Source organism: Callorhinchus milii, unplaced genomic scaffold (assembly GCF_018977255.1).
Source record: "Callorhinchus milii isolate IMCB2004 unplaced genomic scaffold, IMCB_Cmil_1.0 Scaffold3, whole genome shotgun sequence".
In the NCBI taxonomy this organism is placed as follows: domain Eukaryota; kingdom Metazoa; phylum Chordata; class Chondrichthyes; order Chimaeriformes; family Callorhinchidae; genus Callorhinchus; species Callorhinchus milii.
Genome location: NW_024704744.1, coordinates 40,048,226 through 40,067,458, shown reverse-complemented (window position 1 = coordinate 40,067,458; position 19,233 = coordinate 40,048,226). Strand labels below are relative to the sequence as shown.

Here is a 19,233-nt window from a genome sequence, read left to right as displayed (position 1 = left end):
TCGGTATTTAATGAAGTCTGGCCCATCGTTTGGTTAATATAATTCCAATTTCAGATTTTAGTGCTTTTAAATAGATGCAGCATATATGTAATTCATCCACTTTTAAATAAACCGTGTAATGGGATGAATGGATGACATTTGACGTCTGTGTATAATATGGTGGTGCATTTTGAATTACTGATGTGACAAACAAATGTTCACAGATGGCAGACCAACATTTGGGATTTGGAAACAGTAAGCACTTCAGACTGATGTCACTTCAATTAGTGCATGAGACAAAATGATAGGAGAACATGATGAAATTTACATGATTATTAAAATTAAGCTAAGGAAACAAAAATACGGTAAACTTAGATATGAGAATTTTATTTAATACTATGAGCCCTGAACATCTTATCTGCTCTTTTATTAGTCTGAATAATTTAACCATGTAACAGAGAGTTAGCAAATAATACTGCTGCTGCTGGAATTTACTTCTGTTGAGTCTAAAGCTGTATTTATCTTGCAGCCTGATTTCCAATTCAAAGTGAAACAAAACTTGTGAAAAAAAACTTGTGAAAGTATGGAGGCAGCTGAAAATGTGTTTGTACCAGTTTCTCCAGAGGCAGTATATACCCTGCCACTAGAAGCAATGCTAGTCTTAATATCTGCGCCTGATAGCTAGCTGGTGGAATCCCCTGGCCCAGCCAAACAGGCCAAGGATGCAGTTTTCCTTTACTAGTGTGTAAGTACCTTCTCTGAGGAAAGTTTTCTTGCCAGAAATAGTATGTGTTTTATTCCCGTTTTCTGGTGATGTAAAATCAACTTTGCATTGTAAATGAAGTACATTCAGAGCTCTCGGGAGGCTTGGAAACACAGCTTTGCACAATTAGACTTTGTCTTCTTGCTTTTTTGCATCAACTGGAAGTTGTTACTCTGTATCTGGGCCCATTTTAACTGTCCATCTAACAAACAGAGACTTTTAAATTAATTCATTGGCTTACACAAAAGTGACAGTTCATATAGATTCTAAACTAAATCCACCTTTCCTCCACGTTACACTACATACATATTTGTCTCAAACCCTGGACTTAAATTAATTAAGTACCTAAACTTAAAGTTTTGAAGTGTTGAGCACAAGGGCACTATCTACTGCAATGGCAGTCAAACCACACACAGATCAGCTAACAACAGCTCCTTCATTCAGCACATCACAAAACTAGCATTGTATCTGGAAATAGCTATCCTAAGTATGATTTTCACTGATAAACATCAGTTCCCCGTCAATCGATTAATGAATGAAAATAACTACCCTGCAGTCACTGAAAAAGATCCATTTCATATTGCAAACATATATGACTGAGCTGTGAAACTCTGCATATTTCAATATTTTTCTGATCTCTCTCTCTTGCCCCCAGGCTCCTGACTCCATGCAAAAATAAACTCAATACTGAAGCAAGAAATTTGGAGTTTTCAGTAAACCCAAAACATTATCCTGTAGGATACGTTACTCAAAGAATCTACCATCACTATAGGAGGGTAGCAATATTATCAAGAGAAAGTATCCCTGCTCATCAATCAAACAATTGAGTGGTTAGCGCACTCGCTTTGCAAGCGAGAGGGTGAAACCTTGCACAAGTTTCCTTACTCCACACGCCTGATAATAATCCCTCAAAAAGAAACAATAATAAATTGGTCATTTCAATCCACGACTGTTTGTGGGACACTGCTGTACGCAATTGGCTGCGCATTTCGCCCACAAATATGCAGTCAATTCACTTTACAGTATATTCTGTGAAGCGCTTGGAGACGTCTAGAAGACGTGAAAAACGCTATATCAAATGCAAGGATTATTATTAATATTATATTCTGGAATTCAATACAAAATATTGTATAACAAACTTCCTTTAGCAGATAACTTGCTAAATGAATCAGCAGATAACAGTGCTTAATTGCAGTGGCAAAAACAACAACAACAACAACTTGGATTTATATAGCACCCTCCACCCGGGACGGTGTCTCAGAGCGCTTCACAGTAACGGATCCCAGGGCCGAGCCAGGGGGAAGAGGAGGAAAGTGACCAAAGGCGTGGTCGAAAAGAAAGGTCTTCAGCAGAGACCTGAAAATAGGAAGAGAGGGGGTGAGGCGAAGGGAGTAAGGAAGGGAGTTCTAGAGCCTCAGGGCATAGTGGCTGAAGGCACGGCCGCCGAGGGTGGAGCGGAGGACTTGGGGGACAAGGAGGAGGCCAGACCTGGATGAACGAAGGCTGCTGCAAAGATCACCAATGGACCCTATATTTACAAATATAATAATAATCCTTGCATTTAATATAACACCTTATCACGTCATTGAGACGTCTCAAAGAAATACATTCACAGATATATAGCAATGGTTACCAATTTCCTTCTTTTGCCCTCCAAAACATCTAATGTTTAATTTGGATTTATATAATGTCCTTCATACCTTCACATACAGTAAAATCTGAAAGTGCTTTACAGAGATGTTGCCAGATGCCGAGGGTGGCGGGAGAGGAGAAGAGGTAGAATAGAAGAGTGAATTGGAGAAGATTACTCCGGCACAGACATGATGGGCCGAATGGCCTCCTTCTGTGCTGTATAATTCTATGATAAGTTCACAGAGGTGGGGACGTACAATGTACCTTTCACAAGCAGAGAACAAAAAGCTTAATTCCTCCATTCACCTAAAGGGCTGTAGAGTGGGAACTGTCTACATTTAATATAAAACCCCAGCTTGGTGCATTTACTGAATTCGGGTTCACTGCAGAAGCTAGCAGAGGACTTTAAAGCAGACTGTTAGAAATCTCCTATTCTTCTAGCCATATTGTTCGCTTACATTTGAGTGCAGAAAGTGTATAATTAGATCTGTAACTCAGCACCATATAACTATCAGTGCAGCGCAGTGATATCCAGCTAATTTCCAGTGTGCAACAAATGAAACTGGAAGAGCCTGTATCTCTCAAAGACTTGTTAGAGGAAGCTTTTAAATGGGATAAAGTAAAACTAGAACAATAGTTAGCAACACGAAGAGTGGTCACATGTTCAGGATGGTGAAGGAAGTTTTAGAACAGATGGCAGAAAGTATTTTGTTTTACACACAGAGGAAATTTTGTTAAAAAAGACAGAATATACAAAGTATTAAAAGTCACTGTTCAAAGCGTAATTCAGTTGGGGGGTGAGGGGGATTTACAAGAGCTCCTAAGGTACAAAACTGTAGAAATCCTAAGGTAAGCTTATAATGAAAAATACATTATAGTACAATTAAACTGTTTCTAAATTCACTGCTTAGTTTGGGCGTAAATATTATGGCGATTTAAATCCATCACTCAATTGGTACAACAAGAAGATGCAGGTAATTCTCTCATACAATTTATGTTGAGCTGTGCTGATCACCAGTAAGCTCACAGGGAGTTCCTGGTCCCTGCTACCCACCTCGTAAGAACACAACATTGTGCTTGTTGAATATCAAATCAGCAGCTACTGACTTTCCTCCTGGGAGGAAAGCTAGGCAGGATCACCTTGGAGCTGAATAGATTAATGGATCACAGTTGATCAATGCTACAGCCTAAATGTAAGACATACACTGCAACCTGCTGGCACTGAACATTCAATAAAACACGGCATAATACTTAGCTAAATAAATTCGCCCATACAACATTTTGCTTTGGGCTGCCACACGTCTGAGACACAGAAATCCATAATGGTAATTCTAATAACCTCTATTAAAGGATGTTGGAATCTGATTTAAACACAGCAGATTCATATGAATTACTAAAACACAAGAAAAAGTGGATACCAGACAAACTGGCATATCAGAAATAAAACCAAATGCTGGAAGAGTCACAGATGGTCAACAAGAATCTAAAAACACAGTTAATGATTTGGTTATGACGACTCAAAGCCTGTCTTTTCCATTCTGATGCAGACTGTGCTGCTCTATACCCACATCCTTTCAGATTTCATAATCTGAAATTTCCTGACCTTTCAACTAATGGTGCCTCAGCAACTGCTGGAAATGTTCACGAGTGTGATTGGCAGGTTCCTGCAGGAAGCAATAACAGTAGCAACCTGACAATCTGGAAGCGTGGACTAGCATCCATTTTTATAACACGAGTGCTCTGATTTTATGTACTCAAACTACTACATTACAACAGGGTTCGCCTGTATCTATCTACCTCAAAGAATTTTACATCTTCAGCCTTCTAGACTATTCCACATGCTTACAGTTCTTTGTAACATGAACTTGTGTTCCCTTTCAGTTGCTGATGGACTTATGTTTTTCTAGCATTTTGACCTTTAAATTCAATAAAGCCCTGTTGAGTTTAAGCTATACTGTAAAACTAAAATGATAAATGAAATACAAAATATTCCTACAAGTAATTCAATTTTGAATAATCACAGTGTGTAAAGAAGGTTGAAAACCAGTGGATGAACAGAGTTCAGCGATCAAGTAAAGGTAAGGAGATTTGATTTATTATATTTTTTTAAATGGTTATAAACATCACATATTCTCCTCCCACCAGTCAAGAGTTGGAAAATAATAAATTTGTACGTGGTAAGAAATTACTTTTCATTCACTTCTTTCCAAACTAATCTGCTGGTTTAGTTCTTCTATTTCAACAGTAACATGGTTTGTAATTTGGTTCTTAGAAGCCTGTTGCTCTGATCAATCAGGATACCTCTCCTTTGAGGGAAATCAAAAGTTAGAAAATTGATTTCCTGTAACTTCTACAAAAAACTTCTTCTAATCCTTTGTCGAATTTCAGGATAATTTCTGTTCAAAGCATAGCTATGTTGCTGTACACAGAGCATTAAATTCTAACGAAGGAGAAGCAGGGCTGCTGGCAATATCATATAAAGGTAAGCAAGCTTTAGTGGAGAAACCAATCTGCATTGACAGCAACCACCCATTTCAGCTGCCAATTTTAAGGCTATGGCCTTGAGACGTAATTTCTCAACACATAAAGAAACATTTATTGCATTCCAAAATTGCTGAGGACTTTCTTTTAAAAGAATGATATCTTCTGTACTTAGAAGATGTGAAAAGCTCTATATCAAATGCGAGGATTAATATATGTTATATTACTTTTACTGCTATTTGATTCTTCTAGTAATATCCAGGTGCTCCTTTCATTCCTAGCTTTAATAATTTGTGCGCAATTGGCTGCCACGTTTTGCCCACAAAATATACATCAATTTACTTTACAGGATATTCTGTGAAGTGCTTTGAGACATCTCGAAGGTGTGATAAGGTGCTATATCAAATGCAAGGTTTACTGTTATTATTATTTATGGAACTACAGTGAGGAGCTGACAAAAACTTTTATTCTTTTATCATTCAAATTATATGAATACAGTAGAATAGCAGACTTCAGGCATGGTTAAATACTGCCTGCCAGACTTCAACCACTGAAACACTGCAGCGATACAACAACAACAACAACAACAACAAGATTCCATTTATAGAGCGCCTTTCACGTCAGGAGGACATCCCAAGGCGCTGGACAGTTGGGTCAGGACCCGAGCAGGGGAGAAATGGTCAGGGTGAGGGGAGGGAAGGGAGGGAGCGAGGAGGGGGTAGAGAGTCGAGAGGGGAGCTGAAGGCACTGTCAAAGAGAAAGGTCTTGGGACCGGCCTTGAAGGAGGAAAGGGAGGAAGCGGCGAAGGCACTGGGGGATGGAGTTCCAGAGCCTCGGGGCTGAGAGGCTGAAAGCCCGGCCACCGACAGTAGGGCGGTTGGGGCGGGGGATGTGGAGCAGACCGGAGCCAGAGGAACGGAGGGTACGAGCAGGTAGGTAGGGGGATAGTAGGTCAGAGAGGTAGGAGGGAGCAAGGCCGTGAATGGTCTTGTAGGTGAGGATGAGGATCTTGAATTCGATACAATCAAGAAATTAGTCCAGCCATACCTTTGAAAGTAACTGCATACAACAGCAGCAAGCTACATACACACCTATGTTTATACAAAAAACTGCAACTCTTCATCTCCTATTGATACAAAAAACAGCAATGAATACAAACAGTGAAACTTTATACTGTGGAGCTCAGTTATATTGCAGTGGCTGAGATCCATAAAATCCCAACGTGTGCGAGAACAATGTATGATAGCCCATTTCACTGCTTTTTGCATACAGTTTGTCAACGCACCTTCTGCATGCTGCCAAGTTCCAGAACTAACAAAGGCTGACTGCCAAGAGATCTGATCGCTTCCAATGTTATTTTCTGCGTGCAATCGGAAATGACCAGGAATTTATCACAAGGGCCGGCCATTACGTGGTAAAGGAGTGCTTCCCAATCAAGTTATAATCTATGTTATAAAGTGCATTACAACAGGATGCATTGCACATAATGTCCACTGCCTCTTGGATTTTCCCTTAGACAGTCAAGTTCCTTGTATACAGATGATCAAAGCACACAGCATCCATACGCACCTGCTGAACAAGCTGCATTGGAAGATGCATTATAAGCTATAGAAAGTTTCAAGTGTTATAATAGTAATCACAATAGCAACCCTTGTCTTTGATACAGCACCTTTCATCTCAGGAGTATGTTTCAAAGCAATTCACAACAGGACTCCACAACACTTATGGAGTCCTGTAGCTCAGTGGTTAGAGCACTCGCCTCACAAGCGAAAGACCCAGGTTTGATTCCGGCTGGGCAAAATGTTGAGCAAGTTTCCTTACTCCACATGCTTCTGTTTACCTAGCATTAAGCAGGAACCCAGTTGTTAGTCGATTGGCGGATTGCTTTTCCAGAGGTAATAATTCCTTCAAAGAAAATAATAATAAATTGGTCACTTCAATCCACGATGTTTGTGGGACGCTGCTGTGTGCAATTGGCTGCCTTGTTTCGCCCACAAAATATCCAGTCAATTCACTTTACAGTATATTCTGTGAAGCGCTTTGAGACGTCTCGAAGACATGAGGAGCTATATCAATTGCAAGGATTATTATTATTTACTGTAATGTTTAGTGACTGTATTTGTACCTGAACGTTTACCTCCTTATTGCAAATTGACCAGGGCATTTGAGCTATCAAAAAACAGTCAATTTTATAAGACCTTTCTGTAAAAGCTGCAGTTTCACATAGAAACATAATTTTTCTGCACAGAAGCAGGCCACTTGGCTCATTGAGTCTGTGCATCATCTAACTATTTTTCTATATCACGCATTTTTTTCTGCTAAACACATTTCAAGACTGATGGCATTTTTGTTTCCATCTCATAAAGCTTACACAAGGTAGGTAATATAGTACGATACAACTGTGTACACATGTTGCTTATCAGAACAACAATAATGAAGATTTTGCAAATATGTAATGCATTTCACTGGGAATGCATTAAGTGATGCTGACAAATGCACTCAGTTTCTACCATGGTTTTTCCAACTCCTGACGCTCTTAAAATAAGCTATATTTTTGCCATGTTGCGCTTTAAATTTCATTTAATAATAATAATCCTCGCATTTGATATAGCGCTTCTAGATGTCTCAAAGCGCTTCACAAAATATACTGTAAAGTTAATTGACCATATATTCGTGGGCGAAACGTTTAAAGAACATGGACAATGCATGAACGCAGCTGAAAATTGCAAACAGATTATATATTGCCTCTACCTCTCCACAACTCCAATCCTGACTACAACCTAAAATAATAATAATATTAAAGAAAATATGTTGTGAGGTGTAGATAGAGAACCAATAGTGGGACAGAATTTGCCAAAGGCAAATTATACCTTTAAACGATCATCACATCTTTGTACAGTACAACATTAGAGAGTAAAGATTCTGCAAATACGCCATAAAGCAGGATGCCTCAAGGTTAATATCAAAGGAAAGGAGCTGAAATCAAATCTATTTTCTAGGCATCCAGGCAGCAGTTGCAGAAAAAACAAAAAGAAAAATCTACCTTCTAGCTATTTGGGATTCTAGTCTAAGTTACATTAAAATTACATACAGTATTTGGTGAACATTTAAAAAAAATAACTTTTTAAAAAAAGATCATGTTGAAAATAAATTAACTTAACTTTTCTTGCATTAAATTTAACATGACAGATAATGTGTCAAAGAAGATTAAAAAAAACAAGGACCTCAGCTTTCCAATCAATTTTGAAAATCAGTTTAAAAATAACTTAGTTCTAGGTCACAAAATAATCACTTCCACGCCAAATGATGTTCAAAGTTCTCAGTATATGGAGGAAGATGGTGGCAATGCTCTCATGGCGAGCTGTGTTGCTCACTGGGAGGCTCACAGGGAGTTCCTGGTACCTACCATCCACTTAGTGAGAGTTCAAACCCATGCTTGTCAGATGTTGAACAACCAACTAATGACTATTTCCTTCCGAGGGGATGGAGTAAGGTAAGCCGGGTCTCCTTGGAGCTGAACTGACTCCAAGGTTTGGCAATGTAATATCAGAATTGAGCTAGCCCTCTGTACCGGTCTTGGTAGTCTGGTTCCTGAGCCAGGCAGGTCCACGGTATTCCGAGAGCACTGTTGATAACAGCACAGCAAGCCTGGCTCATTGGCAGGACCTGAAAGGGCAGACCAGTCACTGGTAGTAGGAAATCATCCCCCTCAGCTCCTGTTAACCCTGCTAGCCAAAGCCTTATTGGGCAGGTTGAACCAAGCTAGATAAATAGCAGAAAAGCTTGTAAGACAATGATATCAATGGCAAGTTATACAAGTTTAGCTTGTGAATCTCCAGCGCACATTTTGGGATCCATCTGTACCTTATACTCAAATCTATACTTTCCAGAATTAGAATCGTAGAATCATAGAATCACACAGCATAAAAACTCAACTTTGTGCCGGATCTTTGAAAAGAGCAATGTAATGTCAATCCCACTCCCCAGCCCTTTCACCATTACCCTGCAGACCCGTCCTCCTCAAATACCCGTCCACCGCATTTTTAAAAGTAGTTATCGAATCGGCCTCGACCACCCTTTCAGGTAATGCATTCCAGATTCGAAGAACTTGCTGCATGAAAAAAATTCTTATCACCTCTCCTCTGCTTCTTTAGATACTATTTTGGATCTGTGACCTTGAGTCACCGACACACCCACCAGTGGAAACAGTTTTTCCCTTTCTAACCTATCAAATCCCCTCATGATTTTGTGGAGTCCTGTAGCTCAATGGTTAGAGCACTCGCTTTGCAAGCGAGAGACCTGAGTTCAATTCCAGGCAGGGCGAAACCTTGGGCAAGTTTCCTTACTCCACACGCCTAATAATAATCCCTCCAAAACCAAAAACACTAAGAAATTGGTCATTTTCAATCTACGACTGTTTGTGGGACACTGCTGTGCGCAATTGGCTGCCGCGTTCACCCACAAATATACAGTCAATTCACTTTACAGTGTGTTCTGTGAAGCGCTTTGGGACATCCTCCCGAAGTGAAAAGCGCTATATCAAATGCAAGGATTATTATTATTAAGACCTCTATTAGGTTTCCTGGGAATCTTCTCTGCTCCAACAAGAATAATCCCAGCCTCTTTAGCCTTTCCTCTTAATCAAGGTCCCTCATTCCTGGTACCATCTTCGTAAATCTCCTCTGCACCCTTTTCAATGCCTTAACATCCTTCCAACAGTGTGGTGCCCAGAACTGGGCGCAATATTCTAACTGAGGCCTAACCAGTGTTCTATATAGATTAATCATAACCTCCTGACTCTTGCACTCCTGACTCTATGCCCTATTTATAAAGCCTAGTATCCCATATGCCCTTTTTACAGCTTTATCTGCCTGTCCTGCCACCTTCAAGGATTCATTTACCTCAACCCCCAGGTCTCTCTGTTCTTGCACCCCCCTTAAGATTGTATTACCAGTCTATATTGCCTCCCCTCATTCTTTTTACCAAAGTGCATTACCTCGTATTTCTCCACATTGAAATTCATCTGCCATGTATCTGCCCATTTTACCATTCTGTCTATGTCTTCCTGCAGTTGGCTACTATCCTTCTCACTGTTTCCCACCCTACCTAACATTGTGTTGTCCGCAAACTTGGAAATGGTACTTGCTAAACCCAAGTCCAGATCATTTATGTATATTAAGAAGAACAGTGGTCCTGATACCGATCCCTGGGGGACGCCACTGTACACTTCCTTCCTGTCAGAAAAGCAGTCATTCACCACAACTCTCTGCTTTCTGTCTCTCAGCCAGTTCTGGATCCGTGCTGCCACTGTTTCTTTTATACCATGGGTTTCTATCTTTCCTACAAGTCTTTCATGTGCAGCTCGTGTACAGCAGCTCGTGTACTGTCCCGCACCAGGCTTCGGGACCACATCACTCCCACCCTCGCTCGCCTCCACTGGCTCCCCATCCCCCAGAGGATTGATTTCAAGATCCTCATCCTCACCTACAAGGCCATTCACGGCCTTGCTCCCTCCTACCTCTCCAACCTACTATCCCCCTACTCACCTGCCCGTACCCTCCGTTCCTCTGGCTCCGGTCTGCTCCACATCCTCCGCCCCAACCGCCCTACCATCGGTGGTCGGGCCTTCAGCCTCTCAGCCCCCAGGCTCTGGAACTCCATCCCCCAGTGCCTTCGCCTTGCTTCCTCCCTTTCCTCCTTCAAGGCCGGTCTCAAAACCTTTCTCTTTGACCGTGCCTTCAGCTCCCCTCTCGACTCTCTTCCCCCTCCTCGCTCCCTCCCTTCCCTCCCCTCACCCTGACCATTTCCCCCCTCCTCTCTCCCTCCCTTCCCTCCCCTCACCCTGACCATTTCCCCCCTGCTCGGGTCATGACCCAACTGTGCAGCGCCTTGGGACGTCCTCCTGACGTGAAAGGCGCTTTATAAATGGAATCTTGTTGTTGTTGTTGTTGTCTTTCATGTGGCACTTTGTCAAATGCCTTTTGAAAGTCCATATAATTTACATCAACTGCAATACTTTTATCCACGCTCTCCGTTACCTCATCGAAAAATTCTATTAGATTTGTTAGACAAGATTTGCCTTTAACAAATCCATCTTGACTGCCCTTAATTAACCCATATGCTTCTAAGTGAAGATTTATTCGGTCCCGGATTATAGTCTCCAGGAGTTTCCCCACTACTGATGTTAGGCTGACTGGCCTGTAGTTCCCAGGTTTGTCCTTCTGTCCCTTTTTGGACAGGGGAGTCACATTGGCCACTCTCCAGTCCTCTGGCACCACTCCTGTGTCCAACGAAGATTGAAAAATTGTAGCCAAAGCCTCCGCTAGTTGTACCTTTGCCTCCCATAGTAACCTTGGTTGCATCCTGTCCAGACCGGGCGACTTGTCTACCTTCAACGCAGTCAACCTTTTCAGTACTTCCTCTTTGTTTATACTTATTCTATCCATTTCCTCTGCGCTCTCCACCGATACTGCGGCATTTGGTGCATCCACTTCTTTTGTGAAGGCAGATGCAAAGTAGTCATTCAGTTCATCAGCCATGCCCTCTGCCTCCACAATAAGATTTCCGTCTTGGTCCTTAATTGGCCCCACCCTACCTCTGACTAACCTTTTTTTCTTGATATGTTTGTAAAATATTTTAGAATTCCCTTTAACCTTGCTATACCCACTAACCTTTTTCCGTATAATCTTTTTGCCCATCGTATTTTTTTTTCAAACCTATTCTGCACTTCCTATATTCTATTTGGTTGTCTTCTGTATCTTGGGTTTGACATTTGTCATACGCCTCCTTTTTCTGCTTCATTCTAGATACAATTACCTTTGTCATCCAGGCAGGTTTGGAAGCCCTACTTTTCCCTTTTGTGGGAATGTATTTATTCTGTCCCCGAGCTATCTCACCCTTGATGACTTCCCACTGCTCTTTAGTTGTTTTACCTGCCAATCTTTCTTTCCAGTCTACCTTGGCTAGGTCTCTTTTTAACTCATTGAAATTTGCCCTCTTTCAGTTGAGTATCTTCACCTTAGATAGTTCGTTGTCTCTTTCCATATGCACTCTGAATCTAATGATGTTATGATCACTATTGCCCAGATGCTCTCCCACTGAAACCTGCTCCACTTGCCCTACTTCATTCCCCAGAACTAGATCTAGCACTGCTTCCTTCCTCGTTGGGCTGGAAACGTACTGATCAAGAAAGTTGTCCTGTATGCATTTTAGGAATCTTTCCCCCTCCTTGCCCTTTGCGCTGTTGTTTTGCCAGTCTATGTTGGGATAATTAAAGTCCCCCATTATCACGACTCTATTGGCCTTGCATCTGTCTGAGATCTCCTTGCAGACCTGCTCATCTATTTCCTTCCCATCTTTTTGGTGGTCTATAGTATACCCGTATCAGCGTAACAGCTCCTTTTTTGTTCCTTAACTCTAACCAGATAGATTCCGTTTTGGGGTCCTCCAGCACCTCGACCCTTTCCACGGCTATAACCGTATCCTTGATTAACATTACCACACCTCCTCCTTTTTTTCCTTCCCTATCCCTCCTGAATACATTATAGCCAGGAATATTCAGCTCCCATTCCTGTCCTTGCTTGAGGTAAGTTTCTGTTACTGCTACTATGACCACTTGAGCCTGTAGCTCACCATATGACCACTTGAGCCTGCAGCTCACCAATCTTGTTTGTTAAACTCCGTGCATTTAGGCACATGCACTCCAAGACCGACTTGACCTGTTCTGCACTTCTCCCCTGTTTTATTTCTCCATTTTCTAGCTCTTTGTTTTTTGCATTCCCGTCCCCCCTCAAAACTAGTTTAAACCCTCCCCAACAGCATTGTTAGCCTGTCTGCAAGAACAATCACCCCAGCCCTGCTTAGGTGCAAGCCATCCATATGGTACAGGACCCACCTGCCCCAGAACTGGTCCCAATGATCCAGAAACCTGAAGCCCTCTTTTCTGGACCATTTCTTCAGCCAAGCATTCATTGATCCTGCCATTATGGTACTTATTTGCCCGAGGAACAGGGAGTAATCCAGAGATCACCACCTTGGATGTTCTATTCTTTAGTATGTTCCCCAGCTTTTGATATTCACCCTGTAGAGTCTCAGCCTTTTTTTTAAACCAATATTATGGATCCCAACCTGGACCACCACTTCTGGATGTTCTCCTTCCCCCTGAAGAATTTTATCCACCAGTTCCGCGATGTCTAAGACTGTTGCACCAGGGAGGCAGCATACCATCCTTGACTCGCGTCATCTGTTACAGAAACGTCTGTCTAGACCTCTCACTGTTGTATCCCCTATGACAATAGCATTGCTCCTGTTACTTATGTCCCCCTGTTCAACCAATCATTTTTTACTGTCCTCCCTGGAGATATCAACACTCTCAATGTTTAGTACTCAATGTTAGGTAAGCAGGATGTGTCCCTCCAGGGAGAGAGTGCACATTCCATTCCAACAATCCATCTCTGGCATTTGAATAACTTCCTAATGTAAACAAATGTAAAATATCCTCATTATAAAGTTTCACTGTGCTGCATTCAAACTCTTTTAAAAGAGTTGTAAATTAAATGTTTCAGCTAAAAAAAATGAATCTATTCCATTCTACTGTTACATCTGATGGGATAAAATTTAACTTTTCTCAAATCTGAGCGGCAGCAGTTTAATTCATGTTAATAAGTCATGGACTTTTGACATACCTGTGTTCGTAAAATTTCTCCTTTGGACAACTGCATGTCTCCAGTCAGCTCCTTCACTGATATGCCCAGTGCCCCTAGACGCTTGCTGAAGTAATTTGTCATTTCAGCAGCTAAGGCCTTCATAGGAGCTACATACACAATCTGAAGTGAAAGGACAATTTATTGATAAATGAGCAAAAGCACACCGTTCTTTGTTTCACAGCAACCTAAACAGATCACACTTCATGGTGAAATATTGTTCTGTTCAATTAAGCTGAAAAAATCTTAATAGTGATTTATGGAAAGTCATTGTACATGGAATGCAGCTGTTAAAAAGACAATGAATTTACTTATAATTCAATTACCTTGAATTTGATTTGAATTTAAAATCAAATACATATATATTTTCACGTGGATATTAAAAAGTTTCAGGTTAAACACTATTTATTTTAATATCAAGTCAAAGAGCAGCATGATTACAGATTTCATATAGCTTTGAAATTGCGTACATTACAGAAATTCAACTAAATAATATGTTTTATCGTCACAAATAAAAGTTCCTCCTTGATCCATTAAGTCCGTACCTTGAACTCATCCTTTTTGATAACTCCTTGGTGAATGTGTTGACGGATTTCATGCAGAATAGTAAGCATGGCAATATTAGTTTTTCCAGCTCCAGTGGGTGCACAGATCAGCATGTTTTCATTTGTGTTGTAAGCTGTCTCAAATACTATTGACTGGATACGGTTCAGGCATTTCATCCCTTTAAAAACCAGCTGTCCAATCTATAAATTTAAGCATGAAAATCAGAATAAAGTAACCGCAACCTAAAGTAGTAATACTACTACTAATAATAATCCTTGCATTTGATACAGTGCTTTTCACGTCTTCTAGACATCTCAAAGCGCTTCACAGAATATACTGTAAAGTGAATTAACTGGATATTTTGTGGGCGAAACGAGGCAGCCAAATTGCGCACAGCAGTGGGCCAGAAACAGTCATGGACCAATTTATTACTGTTTGTTTTCTACAGGGATTATTATTAGGCATGTAGAGTGTGGAAACAAAATCAAATTCAGATTTTTATTTATAAATGGTTTCAGATCTTGAACATTTCTGCAGTAAATTATAAAGGAAATATTCTGATGTTTAAACACCATACATTGAATCTCAGCATTTTGAGTTAGATTCCCATTTCTTGCATCAAAGTAAACAGACTAAACACTCTGCAATTGACAGAAGATTTTAGTATCAATGCAAGTATAGTATAGTATAGTACAATGTAGTTATATATATACTATACAATAAGTATAGTAGATAGTACAATGATTTCCATAATTCCCCTCCCAGCGAATTCCTTTACTTTGATGCATTTAAGGATGCAACACACTTAAATGTAACAAAGTAAAATGAACTATAATATAATATATAATATCTTATAATAAGAAATAAAAACAGAAGTCGCTGGGAACACCTCACAGAGCCAATAATCTCTGCAATTGATATCACATTGTTGACGCGTTTCAAAGAGCTTCACAGAGTATATTGTAAAGTGAATTAACATGTCAAGTGACTGCCAGGATGGTGGACGGCGAACTTGATGGATCCTGGTCTTCTTTTGCCTATCAATTTCTTATTTTCTTTTGTATTTTGTGGCGAAATGCGACAGCCAATTTGCACATGGCAATGTCCCACAAACAGTCATGGATTAATAATAATCCTTGCATGTGATACAGCGCCTTTCAAGTCAGGAGGACTTCTCAAAGTGCTTCACAGGATTTACTGTAAACTGTAATGACTGTGTATTTGGAGGGAAAGCGATATGCGCCTTCCATCCTTGCCCATTTTTAAAAATATATAAAACTTGGCACAAAACTGAAAATTAATTGCTTTTCTGTCATTTCCCAACCTTAAACTTTGAACCAACCTAAGACAAAATCAATTTTGGGCAATTGTGAAACTCTATCCACAAAACTGAGATCATCAAAACTGTTGATATGTTACCAGACTTAAGCTCCGATTCATTAAAGTGAAATGTAATATGTGTCCTTGGAATATCTACTTCAATTAGGAATACCAGTATATTGGTGTGAAATTAATAAAGATAATAGGATGTTTGATCATACACGACAGTAGATTTTTTTTAAAAAAGAAAGTAATTTTGAAATATACTACCAGCTTCATTCATTCAGATTTACATCATTGGAAAATTCATAAGGCAAATTTATTTATAGCATTATATTAAAATGGTAGATCACTATTTAAAATAAAAGATAGTGGGATCCTAGATTTTATAAATAGGGTACAGAATACGAAAGCAAAGGTTATGCTAAACCTATATAAATAATTGGTTAGATCAGATTTGGAGCATTGTGGCAGTAATGGGCTCCTCATTTTATGAAGAATGTCAAGTCGAAGGAGATGGTACAGAGGAGCTTCACTAGGATTATACTTGCGACAAGAGGTATTACTTATGAGGAAGGACTAGAGAAACTGGGGGGGGTTCCACTAGAGCAGAGAAGGTTAAGAGAAGATCTGATAGAAGTACTCAAAATTATTTGGGAATTTGATGTGGGAAATAGAAAAAAAAATTGTCCTACGAAAAACAGCCAGTGAAGCAGAATTCATAAAAGTTTTTAAAAAGGAAATAGATAAATATTTGAAAAATATCAAAATAGGGGGAAAACAGGGCAACATTATTAAATGGAACTCTTGCAGAGTAAACAGAGGTAAGATGAGCCAAATGGCTTCTTTCCGAAGTGTAAAATTCTATGAGTTGGTATCTTCATCACCCCTGGAGAGATTAAGCAGTGAATCATAATTCGGCTTTGTGTATCCTACCACTTTGATCAATAAATATTGGTATCTGTTTAGGTTATATTTGTGATCATGTGAAACCTAAGGCTACTTTTTCTCAAGTGGTAAAGATGTAAATAAATATGAGAATGAATGAATGCTGGCACATACTTTTCACTGGAGTCTGTTAGTTATGCTTAACTGTGTTCGTTATTCAGGCAATGAATTGAGGAGTTCTGGGCAAGTAAAAACAGCAGTCTGAAGGAATTCTATTTTAAGAGTTTTCTCTGACAATAATTCAATGTTTCTCTCTACTCCATACTAAATACATTCAATACAAGAGAATTTACAGCAGCTTGCTGCATGGGTCACTAACTGCGGGGTTTTGCTTGTCAAGAAAGTATCTGAACGCAAAGAGTTGAAATGCCAAGCTCTAGACTCTTGTGAGGCTACACAGATAAGTCGTGTAACATCACCAAGATTAATTATCTTCCAGGCTCCAAGGATTTAGAGACAGGTGAACACATGACAATGCTTGTAACATTTTAAACAAAGCTTATTTAAGCCTTGCTGACAGCGCTCACTGGGAAGAAAGCAATTGAAAGAAAATTCATGTTGAAGCCGTAGCATCCATGATAAAACAGCAAATTATGTTAATTTTCCTTGCATTTTGAGATAGTGCCTTATCATGTTGTTCAGAATTGGTTGTAAGAATTTATCTGAGAAAGATCATTAAGAATATGAAGGGTTATTATAAGGAAAATAGTAAAAGAAAATTTCCACTGGTCGGTGAGTCAGTAACAAGCAAACAGTTATAATAAATACCAATAGAATTAAAAGGAAAAGTCGGAAAAAATATTGACATAGAGTTGTTGAATTGTGAATTTTGAATTCTCTACCAGAAACAGTTGTTGAAGCAGTCCATTAACCCTTTTAAAATGGAATTTTATTGATGCCTCAAGCACTCCAGGACATTACTCTGCGTGACGGGTAATATATAAATGCAAGTTGTTGTTGCTCAGATACAGGGAGCAAATACAAATACGTTTAAATTGGCTCTTGGGCAGAAAAACATCAGAGTAGATTTGTTAGCCGAATGCCCTGGTTCTCTCCTGTAACATTCTATGATGCTACCCAAAGCCTTATGCCCGCCTTCAACTAGAAGTGAACGGATTCAAACTGCATGATCTTGAAAGAGCAGAATTAGCAAGTTATAGCAAATTTCAAGTTATAGCTTGAAATTTGAAAATTAAGAATAAATATTTGAGTCTAACAATTTATTTATTGTAATAGTATGCTTAGCGTCTTTAACTATGTTCATCTCTAGGAGTTGTCGACCTCTCCGCCGCCTTTGACACCGTGAACCACTCAATCCTCCTCCACCGCCTCTCCTCCCACCTCAACCTTCAAGGTTCTGTCCTTGACTGGTTCAGGTCCTACCTTTCACACCGCCTCCACTTCATCGTAGCAAATGGCTTTTCCTCCAGCCCCCCACCGTACTTGTGCGGTGTTCCTCAGGACTCTGTCCTCGGTCCCCTCCTCTTCACCCTCTACATGCTCCCCCTTAGTGACATCATCTGCAGACTTGGGGTAAATTTCCACATGTATGCGGATGACACTCAACTCTACCTCTCTAACTCCACCCGCAACTCCAGGACTACTGGCATCCTGACCGACTGGCTGTCCGCATCAAGTCCTGGACGAGGGACAACTTTCTCCAACTCAACGTCAGCAAGACCGAGGACCTCCTGAGGTGCGGAGGCGCTGGCAGCATCAGCCTCCACGGCTGCACACTCAACCTCACTAAGCCAGTCAAGAAACTGGATGTCTTGTTTGACCCTGAACTGCCTTTTCTCCCCCACATGCGCCATGACCGGCACTGACTACCACCACCTCCGTAACATTGCCAGACTCCGCCACTGCTTCACCCCTCAGACTGCCGAGACCCTCACCTACGCATTCGTCACATCAAGGCTCGATTACGAGAACTCCTTCCTCATCGGCTTTCCCAAATCTTCCCTCCACAAGCCGCAGATCATCCAAAACTTTGCAGCTCGTGTACTCTCATGCACCAGGCTCCGTGACCGCATCACTCCCACCCTCGCCCGATTCCACTGGCTCCCCATCCCCCAGAGGATCGATTTCAAGATCCTTGTCCTCACCTTTAAGGCCATCCATGGCCTTGCCCCCTCCTACCTCTCTTACCTGCTGACTCCCTACCAGCCTGCCCGCTCCCTCCGTTCAGCGGGCTCTGGCCTGCTCCATGTCTCCCACCTGACCCGCCCAACCATCGGTGGCCGGGCTTTCAGCTTCTCTGCCCCCACACTCTGGAACTCCATCCCACGGTCCCTTCACCTCGCTTTCTCAAGGTTTGATGTTTGTGGTTTTGGGTCTTGTGAGTTTCACTACTTCTATATTTTAGATATTATTTTGATCTACTCAAGTAAACTTTTTGTACAAATTTTAATCATTTATTAAAACAAGTTATGATGTGTTACAGAGTTAGACCACTTTTGGAATGCAGATTATGATTCTCTCCATGTCCCAGATAAAATTGGAGTGGGAGGAAACATTCTTTCTTTGTCAGTAAATTCATTGAACTTGACAGTGTGAGTTTATAATGAATGAAGCCTTCAGCATAAACAGGGAGAGGGAACAGTTCCTGACTAAAGTGGCCTCAGTGTGGTGTAAATCTGGAACTGTTCAATGTATCCTAAACTTTCACTCATTGGTTGGTAGTGTATTCATTTGTACATAGAGGTTGAACAAATGAGAAGAAATGAAAACCAGATTGTAGGTGTTATTAATAATAATCCTTGCATTTGATATAGCGCTTTTCGCGTCTTCTAGACATCTCAAAGCGCTTCACAGAATATACTGTAAAGTGAATTGACTGTATATTTGTGGGCGAAACGCGGC

At 40.6% G+C, this 19,233-nt stretch overlaps 1 protein-coding gene across 2 annotated transcripts in view; it reads right to left on the bottom strand.

Annotated features, from left to right (window-relative positions):
• ascc3 (activating signal cointegrator 1 complex subunit 3) overlaps nt 1–19,233 on the bottom strand; it is a 339,566-nt gene that overhangs the window by 256,309 nt on the left and 64,024 nt on the right. For both annotated transcript variants that reach the window (XM_007899134.2, XM_007899135.2), the window contains exons 9-10: nt 14,103–14,303; nt 13,540–13,680 (exon numbers count right to left, since the gene is read on the bottom strand). In XM_007899134.2, coding sequence (XP_007897325.1) covers nt 13,540–13,680; nt 14,103–14,303 — 342 coding nt within the window. The remainder of the gene's footprint in view (nt 1–13,539; nt 13,681–14,102; nt 14,304–19,233) is intronic.